The 20,269-nt window shown below is 47.0% G+C and overlaps 1 protein-coding gene across 3 annotated transcripts in view; it reads right to left on the bottom strand.

Moving 5' to 3' along the window:
* The window catches only part of MYO5A (myosin VA), an 808,830-nt gene that overhangs the window by 29,307 nt on the left and 759,254 nt on the right, over positions 1-20,269 (bottom strand). For all 3 annotated transcript variants that reach the window (XM_078772334.1, XM_068106107.2, XM_068106106.2), the window contains 2 exons: positions 5,950-6,036; positions 3,760-3,871 (listed from right to left, as the gene is read on the bottom strand). In XM_078772334.1, the coding sequence (XP_078628460.1) occupies positions 3,760-3,871; positions 5,950-6,036 (199 nt within the window). The remainder of the gene's footprint in view (positions 1-3,759; positions 3,872-5,949; positions 6,037-20,269) is intronic.

The raw sequence follows: 20,269 nt of genomic DNA, 5'->3' as shown, positions 1-20,269 counted from the left end.
TATCAACACTGCACTTCAGGGCCATAGTATCAATAGTTTTGATTGTCTAGCATGATCACGAGACTTAAATCGACATAAACATAATTGGATGTCTGAAGGAGGCAGGTTTGTACTGACAAAGTCCACTCAAAATCTCTATCAATTGGAAGTGGCTCTGGTAGACGAATAGTGAAACATCTCACAGTGAGAGCAGGATCAGTCTGATTTTATTGCCAACAAGATGCATATCAAGCTTGTTTACATCTTTAAATATAACATAATTGACCATCTTTCACTTGCCTCACTCATCGAGCATTTGCGGAACAAACTATTTAAGTCGGTCTCCTGGTTCTCAAGGGGCCTGCTCATACACACACGACACTTCACCCGACTAACATTTGTGATCTACAGGCACTCATTACTTCTTTTTTTTCTATACCAAGTCAAGGCTCCCACAAAAAAAACTAGAGGTTCCAGGGAACCTGAACTCAACTGGTCTATATCAATATGGTTAGAATATGCATAATAGAACCACAAACTATATAGTTTATATGTGCTAAAAAATATATGACAAAAATTGATTTTTTCAATATGGCCACCCTGCCGCGCCCATTTTTGGGCGTGCAACGCCCAAATGCAATCACAAACTAGTTTATGTCTTAAAGATGCTGCATAACAAGTTTCATCAAATTTAATCAATATTTGTGACTTTTAGAGCGTAGACGTCGAATTGTTTACAGACGACAGACAGACAGACGACAGACGGATGACGGACACTAGGTGTCGACAAAAACTCAGCTGGACATAGTCGAGTTGAGTTTAAAAAAGGCTAATGCAAGATCTAACACACAAAACATATACCAAATAGAGCAGGAGACAAGAGGGGAAGAGAGAGGGAAACACAACAGTAGAGAACAGGGACATCGGGAGATCTGTGGGAGAGAGAGGGCTGGGGCGGAGTACACGGGATAAACAAGGTGGACACTACAAGGACTTTCAGGAAAGAAAACGGAATTTGAAGGAGGTAGTTTGCGGTGGATTAACGGGGATAGAAAATATCAAGGTTTTGGATGGAGGAAGATAAGAGATGGTGGTGGACAGATGTTTTGAAAACCTGGAGGGAGAAGTGGGATTGAAGAGAGTGAGGGAGATTGTTCCAAAGGTGGGGAAAAAGAGGAATGAAAGTGTGAAGGTGAACAGAGAGTTTTGATTTTGTCAGTTTCACCAGAAGAGGGTTGCTGACAGACCTTGGCGTCCTGCATGAATATTTGGGAGACAGATGACCTTGAGCAAAGGAGAGGGTGAATTGAACAGAGAGGGTGAGATAGAGCGGCAGAGCAGGATTTTAGGACCCGTGGGCTGATGCCGTCTGGTCCAGTTGCAGAATCAGAGTCGAGGTTTGACAAAAACTTCTCCACCTTGTCAGGAGAGAAGGACACAGAGTCCATAAGCAGCTGGGTATGACTGGGTAAGGTGGGTACAGAAAGCGTTGGCTTTGGGACACAAGACGCTATATGCAGTTACGAACACTTTTCACAATATCCCACGAACTTTTGCTGACCCGCCACTGCGTCTAAAGGGATATCGTATGTGCTGCAGCTGTGAGAATGGATGAGGAAGTGGATGTGCTCTCGAGGATTATGGAAGGTAATTATTCCATTGCAAAGCGAAGGGTATGAGTATAATGCAGTATTATCATCCATTAAATCTGTTTGGGGGAGGAGGGGAAAGGGGGTGTCATTAAATGGATTTTTTTTTTTCAATCTGCATGTCATATTGTACTTGACACAGCACTACTTTGTACGCCATAATTGAGTGGTATCAAGTAACTTTCATTGTGAGTTATTTTTTTATAACTTCCCCAAACCCTACAATATGATGGAAAAACGACCTGTAACTACTCCAACAAACACTCGTGGTAAGACGTCTCGCCACTCTATCACTGAAGCTGTGAAATTCGATGTGGCAAAAATAATGAGTGTGGTGAGCGTTTGGTGGATATTTGTCGTGAGCAAGGCCTAGCTCCATCGACTGTGTAACCAATTCTCAATAATGCAGAGAAAACTGGAACTGCGCTTGATAGAGCGCATACCTCCATCAAGCTGAACAATTTACATTTTATATCCCATTGATAGGCCAGATCTGCATCAGGACATTAACCAACATCAAATCGGCTTGTTCTTGTCACGTACCCAACTCACTCACCATATTTTGTCATAACAGAGATGGAGTACTGCTCTCCCCTCTGGCCTGGCTCCCCTACCTCACATCTTGCTCAGCCTGACACCATGAAAACCAAGCAGCTTTCAGGATCATTGGAATTTCGAGTCTAAGGGTCTATCACTTCACAATCAACGACAGGTCGTTGGTCTCTGTCTTTTTACACCTCATTTCTTATCTTGCACCCTTCTGCTCTCTCCGTTCTCTGTCCCTCCCAAGTATTTGCTGGACGCACGAGGTCCACCAGCAACTTCCTCCAAGTGAAACTGCCTAAATCCAGCACCACTACTCACCCCCACTCATTTAATTCCTCTCTTTTCCTGCCTGTGGAACCGCCTTCCACATATTCTTCGATCCAATTCTTCCCTCCGGGTCTTCAAGACAGCTGTTCATCATAATCTCAGTTCATCCTCATTCAAAGTCATGACCTTTTCTACACCCATTAAACCACCCCCACCACTCTCAAAATTTTGCTTATGTATCTATCCATCTGTCCACCCCTTACACCCTCATCATTACCTGCATCTCTTGTTTGTCCATCACATTCTACCTTCTTTTTCTCGCTCAGTCCTGCCATTGGCGTTCATTATACATACCTGCACCAAATTTGACTTGGATCCCTTCAGCTGTTCTTAAGTTATCGTGGTAACGAAAACAAAGCTATCACGGCTATATGGACGGGCAGACAACCCGAAAACAATGCATTTGGCGACTTCGTCAACGGAGGCATTAAAAAAACAAGAACGACACTTCGACGTCACGACGTCGACCGATATGCCTCCACCCACATTATTACATCATTATACTTGTACAAAGTTTGATTTAAATCCATTTAGCTGTTCTCAAGTTATCACATTTTTACCTGACATGACCTTTGACCTCTTGATGCAATAATCCAATCAGTTCATCTTTGCATCATATATATTTATACCAGGTGTGCTAAAAATCCCATCACTTGTTCACAAGTTGGCACGGCAACATAATTTTTACTTAACATGACCTCTGACTTTGACCCCAAAATTTAATCAGTTCATGTTTACATCATTATACATACCTGTACCAAGTTTGATCTAAATCCCTTCAGCCGTTCTCAAGTTATAGACCTATTACAGTCTGTGTCCTTTGACCTCGTGACCCCAAAATCTAATCAGTTCATGTTTACATCATTATACATACCTGTACCAAGTTTGATCTAAATCCCTTCAGCCGTTCTCAAGTTATAGACCTATTACAGTCTGTGTCCTTTGACCTCGTGACCCCAAAATCTAATCAGTTCATCTTTACCTCATTATACATACCTGCACAAGATTGACTAAGATCCCTTCAGCCGTTCACAAGTTATCACGGTACCGAAAAGCTATCACGGATGGACAGACGGACGGACAACCTGAAAACATAATGCCTCTGGCGACTTCGTCGGCGGAGGCATAAAAAGATAATTGCAACATGTTATTATCAGCATTATATATTTTAATAATAAAAATGGTATGACTAGCTGAATAGAGATGAGAAAGAAGAAAAACAGTATACGGACAAGAAGCCTGAGATATAGCAAGATACCTTAATCACTTTTTCGAGCACATTGTGACATGTTTGTTTCTTGTCAGTGAAAATGATGTCCTTCTTTGCCATTAGCACTCGATAGCGGTTGAAAAACTCCTGATAAGTCCATCTGTGGAAAAAAAATATCATCAAACCCAGGGAAGTGGTACAAAATGAAAAACAAACGTGGAAAACAACATTAAAATTTTAATCAATAGATATTTTATTCTTTAGTGTGTGCCCTTGAACTGTCCATACAAACATCGTGTCATAAGAGAAGAACAAACAATAATGTCAAACTTTATAACAGACCTTTTTTGATGTAATAATCAATTAAAACTGTAACGGCAATCTTTGACATCATGACATCGACCGATATGCCTCCGCCCACATTATTACATCATCATAAATACTTGTACCAAGTTTGATATGAAATCCATTCAGCTGTTCTTGAGTATCACATTTTTACCTGGCATGACCTTTGACTTTTGATGCAGAAATCTAATCAGTTCATGTTTTCATTGTAATATATACTTAATACCAAGTTTGGTTAAAAAAAAACCCATCAATGGTTCACAAGTTATCACGGTAACAGGATTTTTACCTAACATGATATTTGGCCTTTGACCTCGTGACCCCAAAATCTAATCAGTTCATCTTCACATCATTACACATACCTTTACGAAGTTTGACTTGGATCCCTTCTGCCGTTCTCAAGTTATAAGCCCATTACAGACTCTGACCTATTGACCCTCAATAAAATCAGTTCATCATTGTATCATAATACATACTTGTACCAACTTTGGTCAACATCCCCTCACAGGTTCTGGTTTACCCAACATGGCATCTGACATAAACGGCTCACCCCCACTCATTTATTCTTCTCTTTTCCTGCCCGAGGAACCGCCTTCCACATATTCTTCGATCCAATTCTTCCCTCCGGGTCTTCAGTTTATGTTTGCCCAACATAAACTGAAGAATATATAACACTAGAGTTCATAGAACATTATACACCATGCAGTGTTCAAGTATATACAGTAGTTCAATGATGATAAAATGATGATTTTACCGATCATTCCCAATCGGAAAAGAAAATCCCGAAGTTTAGGGATATTGAAGTAGTTCTAGAAGCATTCCCAAATACCACCCTGAAAATAACACCCAATTGAACCTTAATTTAATTTGAAGTACTGCAAAACTGGAGGTGCTTGGAAGTATTATGACAGTCAATTTGTGTTCCATGGTGCTCATTTATATAGTTCAATTTAAATATTAAAAAATTAGTAAAAGTCGTATAAATAATTAATCCGCTTTTTGCCACCATTTTCCGCAGCGTCTATCACATTACTCTATCCAACATGTTACATTAGCTATTCGTGTCTGTTGTTTGTGTCCTTTATGACATCATTAAAAACAGTAAGTTTCTTGCTTGGAATGATTTTCAATTTTGTTTAACTGCCAGATAGGCTAGGATAGACAGGACAAATAGACAGGGGGAAAAAAATGTATCTCACTCCTCTCTGCGCATGTGCGATCAGGACGATTTCAAAGCCAAAGAACGTCAAACCAAAAGACTTGGCTTCCTATTCATGTTCCGTTTTGTGTTCCAAATATAACGTTCAGTTGAAATAAGTTGTTCATCGATCACAAACTGATAAGACAGACAGAACAAATTGCTTAACCCTGCTTTTTGCTTCGCATGTACAGGGTGATACTGGCCTACATTAGCTAGGTATACATCTGAAACAACTCTGAAGGAACAAGAAAGCTTCCACTCCAAACGTTAAATGTGTGTCCAATGCTAGAGAATACGTTTAAAAGTAATCGACAAAGTTCAGGTCGTGCTTGAAAGCACCCTCATAATATTTCTCATTTTTGAACAAAATCGGTATTCTTGACTACAATCAGATTCACTTCCATCATCTTCTGCCTTTATTTTTCTTATTTCTTATATTTTACCCTTTTGCTACCTTAGCCAGTTAAGGTTTATGGTCTGTTAGTACCCTTGCAATTCGGCATCCTTCAGATTTAAAGGATCATTTTCAAAAGCTTCATGTGAACTTTTATTTCCCACCTTCCCTCCCCTCCCCCTCCAGCTTTTGGGTGGTGCTCCAGATCTCTCCAGATGTAGAGATCTCTCCGGTCACCCCATTAATTGGCATATTCCTGCAAGACTGTTAGTAGGAAATGCAGCAAATGAAATCTTACCGGGAAGGATAGCCAGCTGCGCTGATTCGGATAGTCTCAAGTACACCACAAGCACGCAGTTGCTGAACTGCTCGATGGGGATCAAATCTAAGGGAGGAGGAAAAGGATGACAGGAGAAAAAGATCATGCATCTCAAGGTGGGGATTAAATCATCTCTGTGTTGGCAGGAAGGACCTTGCCTCCATTCTAAATTCCACTTTCCTCCCCTTTTATTTGCAGGATCGAGGCTCATGGAAGAGCAAGGTAGAACTGACACATAAAGGAAGTGAATGAACAGGAAAAGAAAGAGAAGAGGGAGGAGGGAAGGAAACACTGAAACTAGCAAGCAAGATGTTTGGGTAAGAAAAGGTGAATGGGGGTAATAAAGATCATGGGTCAGAATTGAGGTTAGAAATAAAATGAGAAGAGAAGGCAGTAAGTACACTGCTTGCTTGAAACTATGGTGAGAAGAGCGAGATAGAATAACCTCTGGAAGATGGTTCCATAGATAGGTGAAGTGAAGAATAAAATAATAGAGCTATGCAGTCCACCTGGATTTTAGAAGTTTAATCAGGAGAGTGTTACTGGAAGAATACATGCATCCATGAGAAGATAGGGAAGGTCAGAGGACTGAGAGGGTGGGAGAGAGAGAGGGAGAGGGGAAAAGACAGAGAGGAAGAGAGGGAAGAGAGGGAAGAGAGGGAAGAGAGGAAGAGAGGAAGAGAGGAAGAGAGGAGGAGAGAGAGCGAGGAGAACAATACCAGAAAAAAGAGGTTAGATAACAGACTCCTGACCTGCCTGCCATGTGAGAGAAGAAGACACAGTGCATCGGTATCATCACAGGATATGCCAATCATTTTAAGAGATTTAGATTCTGCAATGAAATTGTATCTAAGTTGAACCCAGGTGTTATGCTCTCTCCAACCACTGAGAGGCGTCTATAAGAACTCGGTCCAGTCATCGCTCCGGATCACTCCTGTGACATTTAATCTGCGACAGCGTAGACTCGAATGGTGCGTATATTTAGATGATCCCGGCTTGCTTGTACTGATTGATAATTGCTGGACTTCTCCTTGATTATATAATCCTGATATATTGCATGATCGTATTTTTACGGGATGTTGCCAGAGATCGAATTTTCATTAAACCTATTATTGGGACAATGTTGTGGATTTGACTTTCACTACAATAAATGAAAATTCGTCTCTCATCTTGAATGAGAACGGACACGAACGAGAGCGACATGACGACACATAAGATGATCCAAATGCCGATCTTTGCAGCCGACACTCAGGCGGCGGACGCGGCTGCAGAACTGACACATTGGCTGAAAATCTTGGACAACCAATTCAAGGCTCAGGAAGCCATCACCAATGAAACAAAACTCGAAGTGCTGCAAACAAAGGTACACCATACTGTGTACATGGCAATCGAACAATGTGAGACGTTCGATGCAGCTGTGGCTGAGCTGAAGCATATTTACATAAAAAAACGAAGCGTGGTCTATGCCTGACATTTGCTCGCAACACGACGACAACAGCCCACGGAGACTGTAGATCAATTTGCTCAAGACCTCCGACGCCTTCTGAAGGAGAGTACCCCTGAGGTACGTACTCATGAACAAGTCTGTGATGACCTTGTTCGCGATTCTTTCGTCGCAGGACTTAGGTCCTCAGTCGTCAGAGACTGCTTGAAGAAGCCAATTTGACACTAGCCGAAGCACTCCGGCTATCTCACGTGTATACCGAAGCACGGGAACAATCTGACGCGTATGAACATCCATACGTCACTGCGGGGACATCTCAACAGACTCGACCGGAGAGAGCTACCGCCGAGGTCGTGGAAGCAGCCTCGGCACCACCGCCAGAATCGGAGACCCCGGCCACTCCCGAGGATCCCGATCCGGGCTTGACGGCAGCCACTGCAGCGGGACCCAAGTCCGGAAGTAACGCTACGTGCTATTTCTGCGGGAATCAAAATCATCCCAGGTCTGTTTGCCCTGCTAAAAATGTGACGTGTCATTTGTGCTCAAAGCCGGGTCATTTTGCAAAAGTTTGCCGAGCGTCGCGGAGCAAACGAACCCGCTCGACGATGAATGTGCTTATCTCCGAGCCAGCGGTCCGAGCGGCGCGCGGAGTGCCTCGTACAACTTTGATGGGGATCGCCCCTCTCCGTGGGCCCCGAGCTGAGAGCTCGACCTTGGTGAGACTCGCCGCGCCGACTAAACAAGTGGTGCAAACACGACAGTACGCGGAGCGACCGTCCTTGGCCGGCATTCTTCCGACACCCTGCCAACTTCCGGGATCGGCCACCCGACCGGCTAATGTTGGCTTTGAAACTTCGCGCGTGGCACGAGCGCCCTCCGGAGGCTGCACGTATGATCTACAAGCTACTGCAACGGCACGAAAGCTGGGAACATCATGCGTGGCACGTGCGCCCTCTGGAGGCGGCACGACTGGTCTACAAACGACTTCAACGGCACAAAAGACTTTAGCTGGCGTTGGATCCACATGCGAGGCACGAGCGCCTCGCCTTGACGACTCGATAACTACAGGTCCACCTGGCCTGGCTCGTGTTATCATCCCACTCATGATCGAGGGAATTTTTGCTAATGCTTTGATCGATACGGGATCCACGGATAGTTATGTTGATTTTCGACTTGTGCAGAAACATGGATGGCCGATTCTTGGGACAAGACGCCGAATCTTTATGGCCTCTCAGGGGCTATGGCTTAGCACAAAAGGGGAATGTCGACTGAAGCTTGTGATTAAGGGCCGAATGTTTCCGGATGTGCATCTAATGGTCTTACCAGCATTATGTGCAGAAGTTTTGCTAGGACATGATTTTCTCAAGCGACATGGGCGTTTGGAAATGGAATTTGGTGGTACCGATACGCTTGCTGTGTGTGCTCTTGCAGGGATGGAAATTGAGCCGCTGTCGCTGTTCCCCAATATGACCACGGACTGTACACCTGTAGCGGTTAAATCGCGACGCTATTCACGGGCAGACGCGCAATTCATTGCGGAAGAAACGGCCCAGCTACTAAAGGAAGGTATCATCGAACCTAGTCGGTCGCCATGGCGGGCCCAAGTTCTGGTGGTACGGAGCGAAGTGCATCGCAAACGCATGGTAATCGACTATTCGCAGACGATTAATCGGTTTACACAGCTGGACGCCTACCCACTCCCGGGAATGGACTCCCTGGTCCGACAGGTGGCACAGTATTCGGTCGACAGCACTCTCGATCTGCGTAGTGCGTATCATCAAATCCCCATCTCCAAGGCCGATCGCATCTATACAGCGTTTGAATCAGGTCAGAGGTTATACCAGTTCACCCGGCTACCCTTCGGGGTCACGAACGGGGTCACTTGTTTTCAGAGGGCTATGGACGACCTCATCGCTAAGGAGAACTTGACCGATGTCTTTGTATATCTGGATAATCTCACGGTTTGCGGGTATGACCAGGACCATCATGATGCTAATCTGAAGCGCTTCCTCGAGGTCGCGCAGAGGTATCGCTTAACTATGAATGAGGCTAAATGTCGTTACTCTGCCCACACAATAGATCTTCTGGGGTACACCGTGACCCACGGCTCTGTTGCTCCGGATAAGGAGCGTCTGCGACCCTTGCTCGACATGGCCCCGCCCTGCAATCGTGCTTCGTTGAAGCGTGCTCTCGGGCTATTCGCTCATTATTCTAAGTGGGTACAAAATTTCTCCGCGAAACTCCGCCCACTTGTGGACTGCGAAACGTTCCCCATGAGCCTTGCCGCCAAGGCCGCTTTCCATGGCCTTAAGTCCGACATCGCTGGCGCCGCTGTGGCGACGATTGACGAAAATAAATCTTTTGTTTTGGAAAGTGATACATCGGATCATGCGATAGCTGCAACTCTCTCCCAAGGGGGGCGCCCTGTGGCCTTCTTTTCGCGAACTCTCTCCTCCGCTGAGCGGAGACATTCGTCTGTCAAAAAGGAGGCATATGCCATCGTCGAGGCGATTCGGCGTTGGCGTCCCCATTTGCTCGGGCGATGCTTCCAAATTATCACGGACCAACAGAGCGTTGCGTTTATGTACGACACCCAGCATGCTCAACGCATTAAGAATGAGAAAATCACTCGCTGGCGGATCAAACTCGCCGATTTCTACTACACAATCAAATATCGCCCTGGGAGGGATAACCTGGTTTCCGACACCTTATCGCGGCCGGTGACGTGTGCGAGTCTCATATCTATTGAGGATCTGCGCACTTTGCACGACACCTTGTGCCATCCCGGGGTGACGCGTTTCGCTCATTTTGTGCGTAGTCGTAACTTGCCCTACTCGGTTGAAGATATTCATCAGATCTGTCGCACTTCTTCTGTATGTACTGAACTCAAACCGCGTTTTTACAACCCTCCTATGGGAACGCTGGTCCGAGCGACTAGGCCGTGGGGGAGACTGGCGATGGATTTCAAAGGGCCACTGCCGGCGTCACCGGCATCGAGTAACTCTCGTTACCTGCTCACAATCGTTGAGGAGTTCTCGGGATTCCCTTTTGCTTTCCCGTGCGTAGATATGACAGCCGCCACGGTTATCCGGTGCCTGCAGAACTTGTTTTCTATGTTTGGGAATCCGGCCTACGTGCATACCGAGCAAGGTGCAGTGTTCCTGTCCCAGGAGGTGAGGAACTTCTTACTCCAACATAATGTCGCTTCTAGCTATACCACTCCGTATAGACCGCAGGCGAATGGACAGGTCGAACGCTTCAATGGTATTATATGGAGAGCCGTTACGCTGAGCCTTAAGTCCCTTGGCCGAGGCCTAGACAAATGGGCTTGGTCGCTACCTGTGGCACTGAACTAGATCAGGACTTTACTGTGTACGGCTACCAATCAAACCCCCCACGAACTGATGTTTCATCACCCGAGGAGTTCAGGTAGTACCCGATCTTTACCTAGTTGGCTTGCAGAGCCGGGACCGGATTACCTCAAACGTGCGGTTCGCATGAGTAAGTATGAACCACTAGTGGATAAGGTGCAAATACTCCAAGCTAATCCCGAGCATGCTCGTGTGTTTATGTCTGATTGACGCGAGTCAACTGTCTCCGTATGCCACCTGGCCCCTTACGGGGACATCGACGAACCAATTTACGAGTCTATGGACACTTCCGTTGCTCCGCCTGTGGAGTATCTGCCGGCCATCTCACCGCTAAATGCACCCCCACCTGTAGGCTCTGTGGTGCCACCTTCGTCACCTGACTTGGGCGGCTACTCAGACGCAGGGGACTCCGGTCTTGGGGATGTAGCACCCGGTAGTTTCCGGACCCATGCCGGAAGGGAAATTCGTCGCCCCGATCGCTACGGATGGACCGACTGACATGGACGGACAATCGCTGCCCCTACTAATATGCTGCTGCGTGCTTGATTCCTGCCTTAGCGGAAGTGTAGTTTTAACGGCGGGGAGAATGTAATGAAATTGTATCCAAGTTGAACCCAGGTGTTATGCTCTCTCCAACCACTGAGAGGCGTCTATAAGAACTCGGTCCAGTCATCGCTCCGGATCACTCCTGTGACATTTAATCTGTGACAGCGTAGACTCGAATGGTGCGTATATTTAGATGATCCCGGCTTGCTTGTACTGATTGATAATTGCTGGACTTCTCCTTGATTATATAATCCTGATATATTGCATGATCGTATTTTTACAGTATGTTGCCAGAGATCGAATTTTCATTAAACCTATTATTGGGACAATGTTGTGGATTTGACTTTCACGACAGATTCCACAGAACACAAGACGTACAAAAGTGATGTTAGGGCACCAGTCTTGTTCCCCGCCTCGTCAGGAATAGTCCGTACCCCCCGCCTCGTCACAAATAGTCCATTCCTCGCCTCGTCATGAATAGTCCGTCCCCCACCGTGTCACAAATAGTCCGTCCCCTGCATCGTCACGAATAGAGAAAACACTCAAATATCACGGGGTTCGACCAATGGCAGGCAGCCTATTGTGTCCAGATTCCATTATTGCGGTATTTCATTTTGACCAATCGCAGTGGTTGAGCTGAGATGAGATTGTTTGCGTCCGTGTGTATGATTACCTCCCATTACGAGCACGAGCCTTTTGTTGTTTCTCGCCCACCATTCATTGTAGTAATCAGACCAGCATACCGGAATGAATCTGAGCTTAAAAGATGAACAGCACGATTGGGAAACACATTTAATGCGCTAATAAAGCACTTAATAATGAATCATCATCGAACAGGAAATGACATATGGAAATCCTGTAAAACTAGATCTATAAGATCTAGTAGCCACACAACAGTTAATAATGGTGCCCAAACGTAAAACGATGGACAAAATTAATTGTGCCAAAAGGTTATGACATTGTGTGAAAGAATCGAGTTGTTAGATATGTTTGCAAAAGGTGAAAGTGCGGCATCTGTGGGCCACCATTACGAGATCAATGAATTGACTGTGCGGTAAATGCGAGTCAAATATCTGCATGTGTTCCTGCTAGCAAAGCGCAAAAGTCTCATTCCAGTCCTGTGATCCTCATATTGAAAGGATGGAAAAAGCGCTTGATGTTTGGATCGGTGATAGGGGAGAAACCGTTGTGGTTTTACCCCTTTGAGTGGACCTTTGGAGTGGATACGGGAGAAACAATTGCAGATTTACTAATGATTCCACGAGGCACCCGGGGCTGAAAGCTCAGCTTCAACCATTCAACCTTGACGCTGCTCAAAACTACCCATGGCAGCTCACCGAACTAAGCAAGGCAAAGGGATGTATGCCACAGCACGTTTTTAAGGCCGAAGAGACGGGATTTTTCTGGAAGAGAATGCCATCTTGTACCCTTCCTGTACAAGGAGGAAAAAACTGCTTCGGGGTTTAAGATGGCAAATGATCGTCTTATCCTTCTTTTATGTGTCAATGTAGCAGGCGGCTTTGTCATGCCAACGATGATCCAACAGCCATCATCATCATTCCGAGGTAAGTCTTGTGTTTTCTATTTATGGCAAATTACGTACTTGTGTTTTTGTTTATTTTATACTGTATTTATTTTATTTACATGTTTATTTGAATGTTAACATGCTTATATATATATATATATAAATAAATAAATATATATATATATATATATATATATATATATATATATATATAAATATATATATATATATATATATATATATATATATAAATATAAATATATATATATATATATATATATATATATATATATATATATATATATATATATTGTTGTGGATATGAGGATTGTGTTTTTTATTGCTGTATTCTGGACCCTCCTGCCTCCAGTCTGTGTATAAAGGTCAAAGGGCGTTCCCGTAGTTAATTCCATAAAGCATACACGAAGGACACCATATATCCCTGTTCAATAGTTATATCCTTATTATGTGTATTAGTGTAAGGCTGTGTCTCCCATTAATTTAAATACTCCATTGCACCAAGTGAAATAAGAGTAGATCCCCTTTCATTCACATTCCCCTTCCAACAATTGCCAACTGTTCCCTCCGCGACTCCATTCGCCACGAGGTCGGCTTGGAGAAGAAGGGGGAGGAGATGCCGACTCCTGGGCGTGCCCGCCCATCGTCATCAAGGGCGGAGCCAGAGGGCCGTGCCGACCAATCAGGGCCGAGGCGAGCTCACCGATGGGCGTGTCCTGGACACCAGTGGCTTGATCGCCTGAGGCGCTATATAGAGCGTGCGCGAAAGCCTGGAAGTTGTTGTTGGACTAAGAGTTGGACTGAGTGGGACTAAGAGTTGGACCAAGCAAGAGAGGAAGTTGTTGGACTGGGTTGGACTAAGAAAGAGTCCTGGAGTTTGTGAGAGAGGGAGAGAGAACCCGTCACACCACACCCCCCCACCAGCGGCGTTGGCTCCACCAAGCAGCTCCGACCCGTTACCCCGCGCACACGACAGGATCGGTGGCATCGGCGGCCGCCGAGGTCCAGCCCGACGTCCCGTGCGGGATCAAGCTCCAGCCAGCTCTGTGCCTTCCTCCCCCCTCCAGCCACCCACCTCCTGTCATTCCTGCCTGCAATTTCCCCATTCGTGTACGTGAGTTTGTTCTGTATGTCTTGTCCCTGGGTTAATTAAGCCTGTTTAGGTAAGCTAGCGATTTTCACTGTGTCTCTGATTTCTTCTGTAAATTATTTTATTATCCTTCCTTCTCCTTGGTTACTTTTGGTTGTAAATAGAAATAAATTATATTCGTATTCCCTACTTCTGTCTTCCTCTTCTTCACATCCGTGTCGCCTTTGTCTTTTCCCTCATTGAATATCTGTGGCACGATTCGGCCAACGTTCAGGAATCGGGTTAGTCGGGGTAACTGTTCGGGTGCGGCGGCCATCCGCTCGGCAAACAACATCCTCGCCGCGGTGCCGTAACAATTGGTGTCAGGAGTGGGATACGAGGCCCGAACCAAATTTTTAAGGCATCTAGAAAAAATTTGGTCAAAATTTGGAGCGGCCAAGATTTAGTTTTTAAAATCCGAAATTTGAAATCGCGCCATGGCTAGTCAAGGCGATCGGATGCAGGTGGGTGAGCTAGAAGAGGGGTTAGGGGTAACCCAGGACGAGAGGGAGGAAAAGGAGGAGAGCAATGGTGAGGTGGTTGAGGAGGTGTCAGGTGCACAAAATGGCGTCCTCGCGCACGTGGTTACAGCGGCACCAAATTTAGCGGCGCCCGTGACCGTAGCAGCACCGGTGGATTTGAACCTTTTTATGATGCAAATGGAGGCCCTTATGGCCAAGAATAGTGAGCAATTGGGAAACCAACTCGGAGGATTGGAAAACAGAATGGGGGAGCGGCTAGAAGCTAAATTTGAGGGGTTAGACAACAATTTAAAGGGGTTGGACAATAAATTTGAAGGGTTAGACAACGGGATAAAAGAGGTGAAGAAGGGGTTAATGGGGTTGGAAAATACAATGGACGACAAATTGCGGGAAGTAGGGGAGCAATCCGCCCGGGAAATCAAACGGATGGGGAACCAGATAGAGGAGGTGAAAATCGGGTTGGAGGTAAATTGGATGCTCAGAGGGATGAATTGGGACAGATGAGGGCGGAATCTACAAAAGAGATGGGGGAGATGGGGGAGATGGGGGAGATGGGGGAGATGGGGGAGATGGGGGAGATGGGGGAGATGGGGGAGATGGGGGAGATGGGGGAGATGGGGGAGATGGGGGAGATGGGGGAGATGGGGGAGGAAATACGACGAGGTGTAAGCGAGGAGGTCTCGGGGGTACGCGAGGAGGTAAAGCGAGGTGAGAAGCGTATGGAGAAAGAGGTGAGGAATAATACGGCTAGGTTACAGGGGGGCATAGAGGACCTGACGCAGGAGGTGGAACAGCTGACGGTGGGACAGACGGAGTTAGTGGAGCAGGTATAAAGGAACACTGCAGTACTAGGAGGGTTAAAGGCGACACAAAAAGAACTAAAAGACGACTTGATAGCGACGAAGAGGGAATGTCAGATGGTACGTGAGGGACTGACAACGAGGTTGGACGAGGTGACAGAAGTAATGGAGACAAAGGACCGGGAGGTGAGGACGCACATATAAACGGTCAAGGTAGCGTTAGAGGACGAAATTGAGGAAGCGCACCGGGAAATAAAAGAGGTGAAGCAAAAGTTAGAGGAAGTGGAAGAGGGGGTGAGTGAAATTAAGAAGAGACGGAGGGAAGCTAAGAGGGAGATAAAGGAGGAGGTGATGGAATATGTACAAGGTCGGTGCTCAAATCGTGATGGTGTGCTCGTTAACCAAATAAAGAGTTTGCAGGTGGCGAAGGAGGTGCGGAGACGAGATGCCAAGGTGAGTGGCGATATATTCGGAAATGTATATGATGTGAGGGAAGCTTCAGTCGGCTTGGGGGTTGATTTGGATCCGGGTGTTCGTGAGAGGCCGTTGGTGAAGTGTGCGACAGGTACGGAGTGCGAAGGAGGAGGTCTGCGAGAATGTCCGACTCTGGGGTGTGTGAGGAAAAAGTGCGCGCCGAGGAGTGAGTGTGCTGTCAAGAGTGAGTTGGTCGTAGCGCGTGTGCGAGGGGGCACATGGAAGCGCGTAGTGGGGAGTGTTACAGAGGATGTAACGAAAGAGTGCACGCCTGTGGTGAGTGTTACAGAGGATGTAACGAAAGAGTGCACACCGGTGGTGAGTGTTACAGAGGATGTAACGAAAGAGTGCACGCCTGTGGTGAATGTTACAGAGGATGTAACGAAAGAGTGCACACCTGTGGTGAGTGTTACAGAGGATGTAACGAAAGAGTGCACGCCTGTGGTAAGTGTTACGGAGTGTGTAACGGGAGAGAGTGCGCAAGAGGATGCGCGAGAAAGGTGTCTAACGGACGGGTGCATGAGGAAAGAGTGCGCTGTCGAGAGTAAGGGTGAGTGCGCGACCGAGTGTGGTGGTGAAAGTAGTGAGAGTGACATGGAGCGTGAGTTGGTTGTGGCAGGTGAGAGAGGATGTACACCTGGAATGGAAGGATGCACACCTGGAATGGTAGAGCGCGTATGGGAATGCACACTGGAGTTGGTAGTGAGGCACGTGGTTGGGTGTGCAAGTGAGAGCACACCTGTGGTTGTCACAGAGGAGGTGACCGAGGAGGGGGCGCGAAGAGGTGTGTTGGTGAGGTGTGCGAACGACGAGTGTGTGCAAAGGTGTGCGGTGGTCAGGTGTGTGACCAAGTCTGTAAGCGGATTGAGTGTACCTGGGTGTGTCAGGGAAGGTGCAATGACAAACAGCATGGAGACGGCTGGATGTATGAGCAAGGAACGGGCTGCGGGGTGTAAGCATGCGAATGTAAGCATGCATTCTACCGACTCCTCTCTGGCCTTGCCCCCCCAGCTCTCTCTGGGCTCTGTCCCGCAAATATTCCTACAGGTAGCACACGATCTGCCTGCAACCCTCTTATGGTCAAACTGCCAAAATCAAGACTCTCTGCTCACCTTCACTCCTTCATTCCTCTCTTCTCCCGCCTCTGGAACAAACTCCCTCACTCTCTTCAATCCCACTCCACCCTCCAGGTCTTTAAAACTGCTGTTCACCACCATCTCTTATCTTCCCCCATCCAAAAGCTTGATCTTTTCTACCCCCGCTAATTTCACCCCAATTCCACTTTTTTGAAATACCAACTTCTGTCCTGGAAGTCCTTGGTGTCCTTGTGTTTTATACTTCTCCCTCCACCCCCCCCACGCCTCCTCCCCCCAAGCCCTCTCCCTTCCACACATCTCCCTGCTCTCAAATGTTGTGTTTGTGTGCTTCCCCTTCACTCCCCATCTTGTTTTCCGCTCCCTCTTTTTGTGTGTTTTGTTTGTTTGGTTGATTTGTTTGTGAAGTAAATGTTAGCTCTTTCACGAGCCTCGATTCAGTATACAAAAAAAAAAAAAAAAATAAATAAAATAAAATGGAGCATCTACGCTAACCGGTTTAGCGATTAGAACGACGTTTAGCCGAACCGGACAGCTTTGCGTGCCGCGGGGATCCATGGCGGTTTCGAAAGAACCGCTGTGCGAGATCCACGCCGGGCCGCGCTTTGAACGGCCGCGTCCGTGCTCCACTAAGCGGAGCGGGCGGCCCTGTAGGAAGGGTCGTCACGACAACCCTTTGTGGTTGAGGGGTTCCGGCAGGTCGAAATCGGGCCATTGGACGGCTCTGTGCCGAGATGGTGCGTGGGATCTCGGCCCGGGTAAGCCCCCGTCCTTGCACCGAATGCCGGACGCATCCAGCCGCCGGCACCAAGCAACCTGCATTCATTGCTCGGCTTTACGAAGCCGAGCTTTAGAGATGAATTGGCGCGCGGAGAGGCACTAGTGAGTAGACTGTGATGATGAGAATAGTGTTTTGGACCCGAAATTAGAAAAAAAAAGCAAAATTTGATGATTGGCAAAGGATTGGCAGAGTGATGATTGGTAGTGATTGGCAAATTTTTGATTGGTTGAAATTTGGTGTGCAAAATTTATAGTGAAAGATGCCCGATGTGGTGGGATGGCAACTATGCCATCTCTCATAGCGGGGGCAAAGGAGCAATAGTCTTATGGGGTTTGGCAGTGAAAACTAGCCCGGGAGGGTTAGGATATAGTGTGTAGGGACCTAGAAGATGACCTTAGGTAACGGTAAGATTAGGTAGTGACAATGATACCTGTAGTGGGGACGCAGATAGATTAGTATGGATTATAATGACGAGGGAGCGCAATAGTTTAAAGGGACGACTGGGAAGCGCAAGTTCCAGAGGGGAGTAGTTAGATGAGATGATGCCGTGTGTGTGAGGATCGAAAGTGTATTGAGCAGGGTATGAGTAACTGATTGTGATTGTGAGTAGTATTGTGATTGCACAGGTGTGCAACTGAACAGGTGGATGGAGCAGTGTTTGAGTGAGTGATAGTGATGTGAGTTGTGCTGACCAAATGGTCCAGGAAGGAAGGAGGGTGCAGGTGGCACCAGGTGATTGCACAGGTGTGCAACAACAGGTGAATGGAGAACAGGTGTATGGAATAAATGGTCTGGAGTATATGGAGTATGGGAATGGATGGTCGTGGAGTGAGTATGGGGGAAACTGTGGAGTGGAGTGGATGGTGCGGAGGTGTGAATGGGGGAAGGATGGACCCCATCACGAATACCCGGGGAGGGTAGTGTAAGAGTTAGGTAGCGGGTACAGGTAAATTGTGGTTGGATATTGGCATCTGTGGTGCGTGGTGGAAGAATGGTATTTGGATGGGTGCATTAGTGACATGGAAATGGCTGGGCGTGTAGCCTGTTAGTGTGTGTAGTTGGTTTGGGCACTCCACCACTGTGAGGATGTCGGCCAGGTGAAGCCGCAGGTGGGCTCTGGGAGCTGGTAGAGTTGTTGTGGATGGGGCCCGAGGATCCGGAGGACGGACCCGGGTAGCCCAGTGCCAGAGGGTACCAAGGGGTGACAGAGCCAGGAGGGGCCTTCCCCAGTTAGGTAGGTTAGGGTGAGGAGCTAGGTAAGCTCGGGTGGCAACTACAGTGGTGGAGGTGTGCAGGTGGGTAGACCTGCTGGGAGAGCTACACGTCTCAGCCCAGAAATTGTGCAAGGGCACAGGGAGTTGCATCGGGGGAGTGAGACCCCAAATTGAGAAGCACCACAGTTTGGTCAATGGGAATTGGTTTTTAGAACCCATAGTGTAAGTTGGCCAATGGAATGGCAGGGAAAGACCCCGGGTAGTGTAAAGTGTGTTAAAGTCATTTAGAGGATAGTTAGGATTAAGAATCTCCTCACACCATCTACATCCACTCACCTGAGGTGACGTAACTCCACACCATGCCATGTTTTTATTATTTTGATGCAAATGTTTGGATTGTGAGATGCATCATGATGTGGGTGTGACATTGTGCTGATGTTCCATCTCTTCCCCCTTATGAGGATTGATGATGAATTGGGTGATGGCAAATTTTGGTTAGAGGGATTGTGGGAACGAATTTGGTGTAGGGGAAATATGGGGAAGACGTGACAGTAGTGACGAATTTGTAAAGGTGTAGATTTTGTAAATATGGGGTAAGGGCAAGGGTAGAGTAGGTGACAGGGGGGGTGACGTACGGTAGGGACCAGCTTTTCTCCGCTCCGTCTCCATACGCACCTCGCCTTGCATTGCCTGTATTGAAGTGTACCCTTGTGACCTTACCCCTCGCTCATCTGTCTTTTCCCCCCTTTGTCTCCCACATGAGGACCTGTGCGCCACTAGGCGCCGAGGGGAGCGTGCGGGAGTCCGCCATTGTGCGCCCGGAACTCCCAGAACCAGCTGTCTGCATCGATGCACCACATTATGGACCACATGTCTGTGGCTGAGCACCACTTATGGACCCCATGGGTTGGGGCATGGCCCCTCTGCTGGAACCAGCCATGAAGGCCCGAGATCTTGCTGGCGGACCTTGGTCACAGGGCACCGATGCCCCACAGGTGAACCACACGTAGTCGGCCCTGTGGGCCATAAATAAATAAAAATGGACACGTTGGGTGCATTTTTTAATACAAATAGGCCGCCAGCAAAGAAGATGACAACCTCAGGAAGAGAACAATAGCCAGCAGAGGGAGCCGAAGAGGAAGACCACCAGCAGGGTTTGTTGGTTTTCTTTTTTATTGAACTGTGGTGACTGTGCACCGATTGGTGCTTGAGGGTGCTTTGGTGCATTTTTGGGTGCTTTCATGGTGCATCGATGCAGGGCAGACTGTCTCCCCCCCCCAAAAGAACGATCACAGGTCCTGGGTTGCGTTTTGTAAATAAAGTAGTCATTGTAAATAATGCGCCCCCACCGTAAATGTATAGTTGAAGACAATTCCGCAATTCGGTTAGCTGTGGGCGTGAGTCTGTTAGGTAGGGTGCAA

The sequence above is a fragment of the Myxine glutinosa genome, chromosome 2 (assembly GCF_964187855.1).
Source record: "Myxine glutinosa chromosome 2, kmMyxGlut1.1, whole genome shotgun sequence".
NCBI lineage: Eukaryota > Metazoa > Chordata > Myxini > Myxiniformes > Myxinidae > Myxine > Myxine glutinosa.
This window is presented reverse-complemented; position numbering and strand designations above follow the sequence as displayed.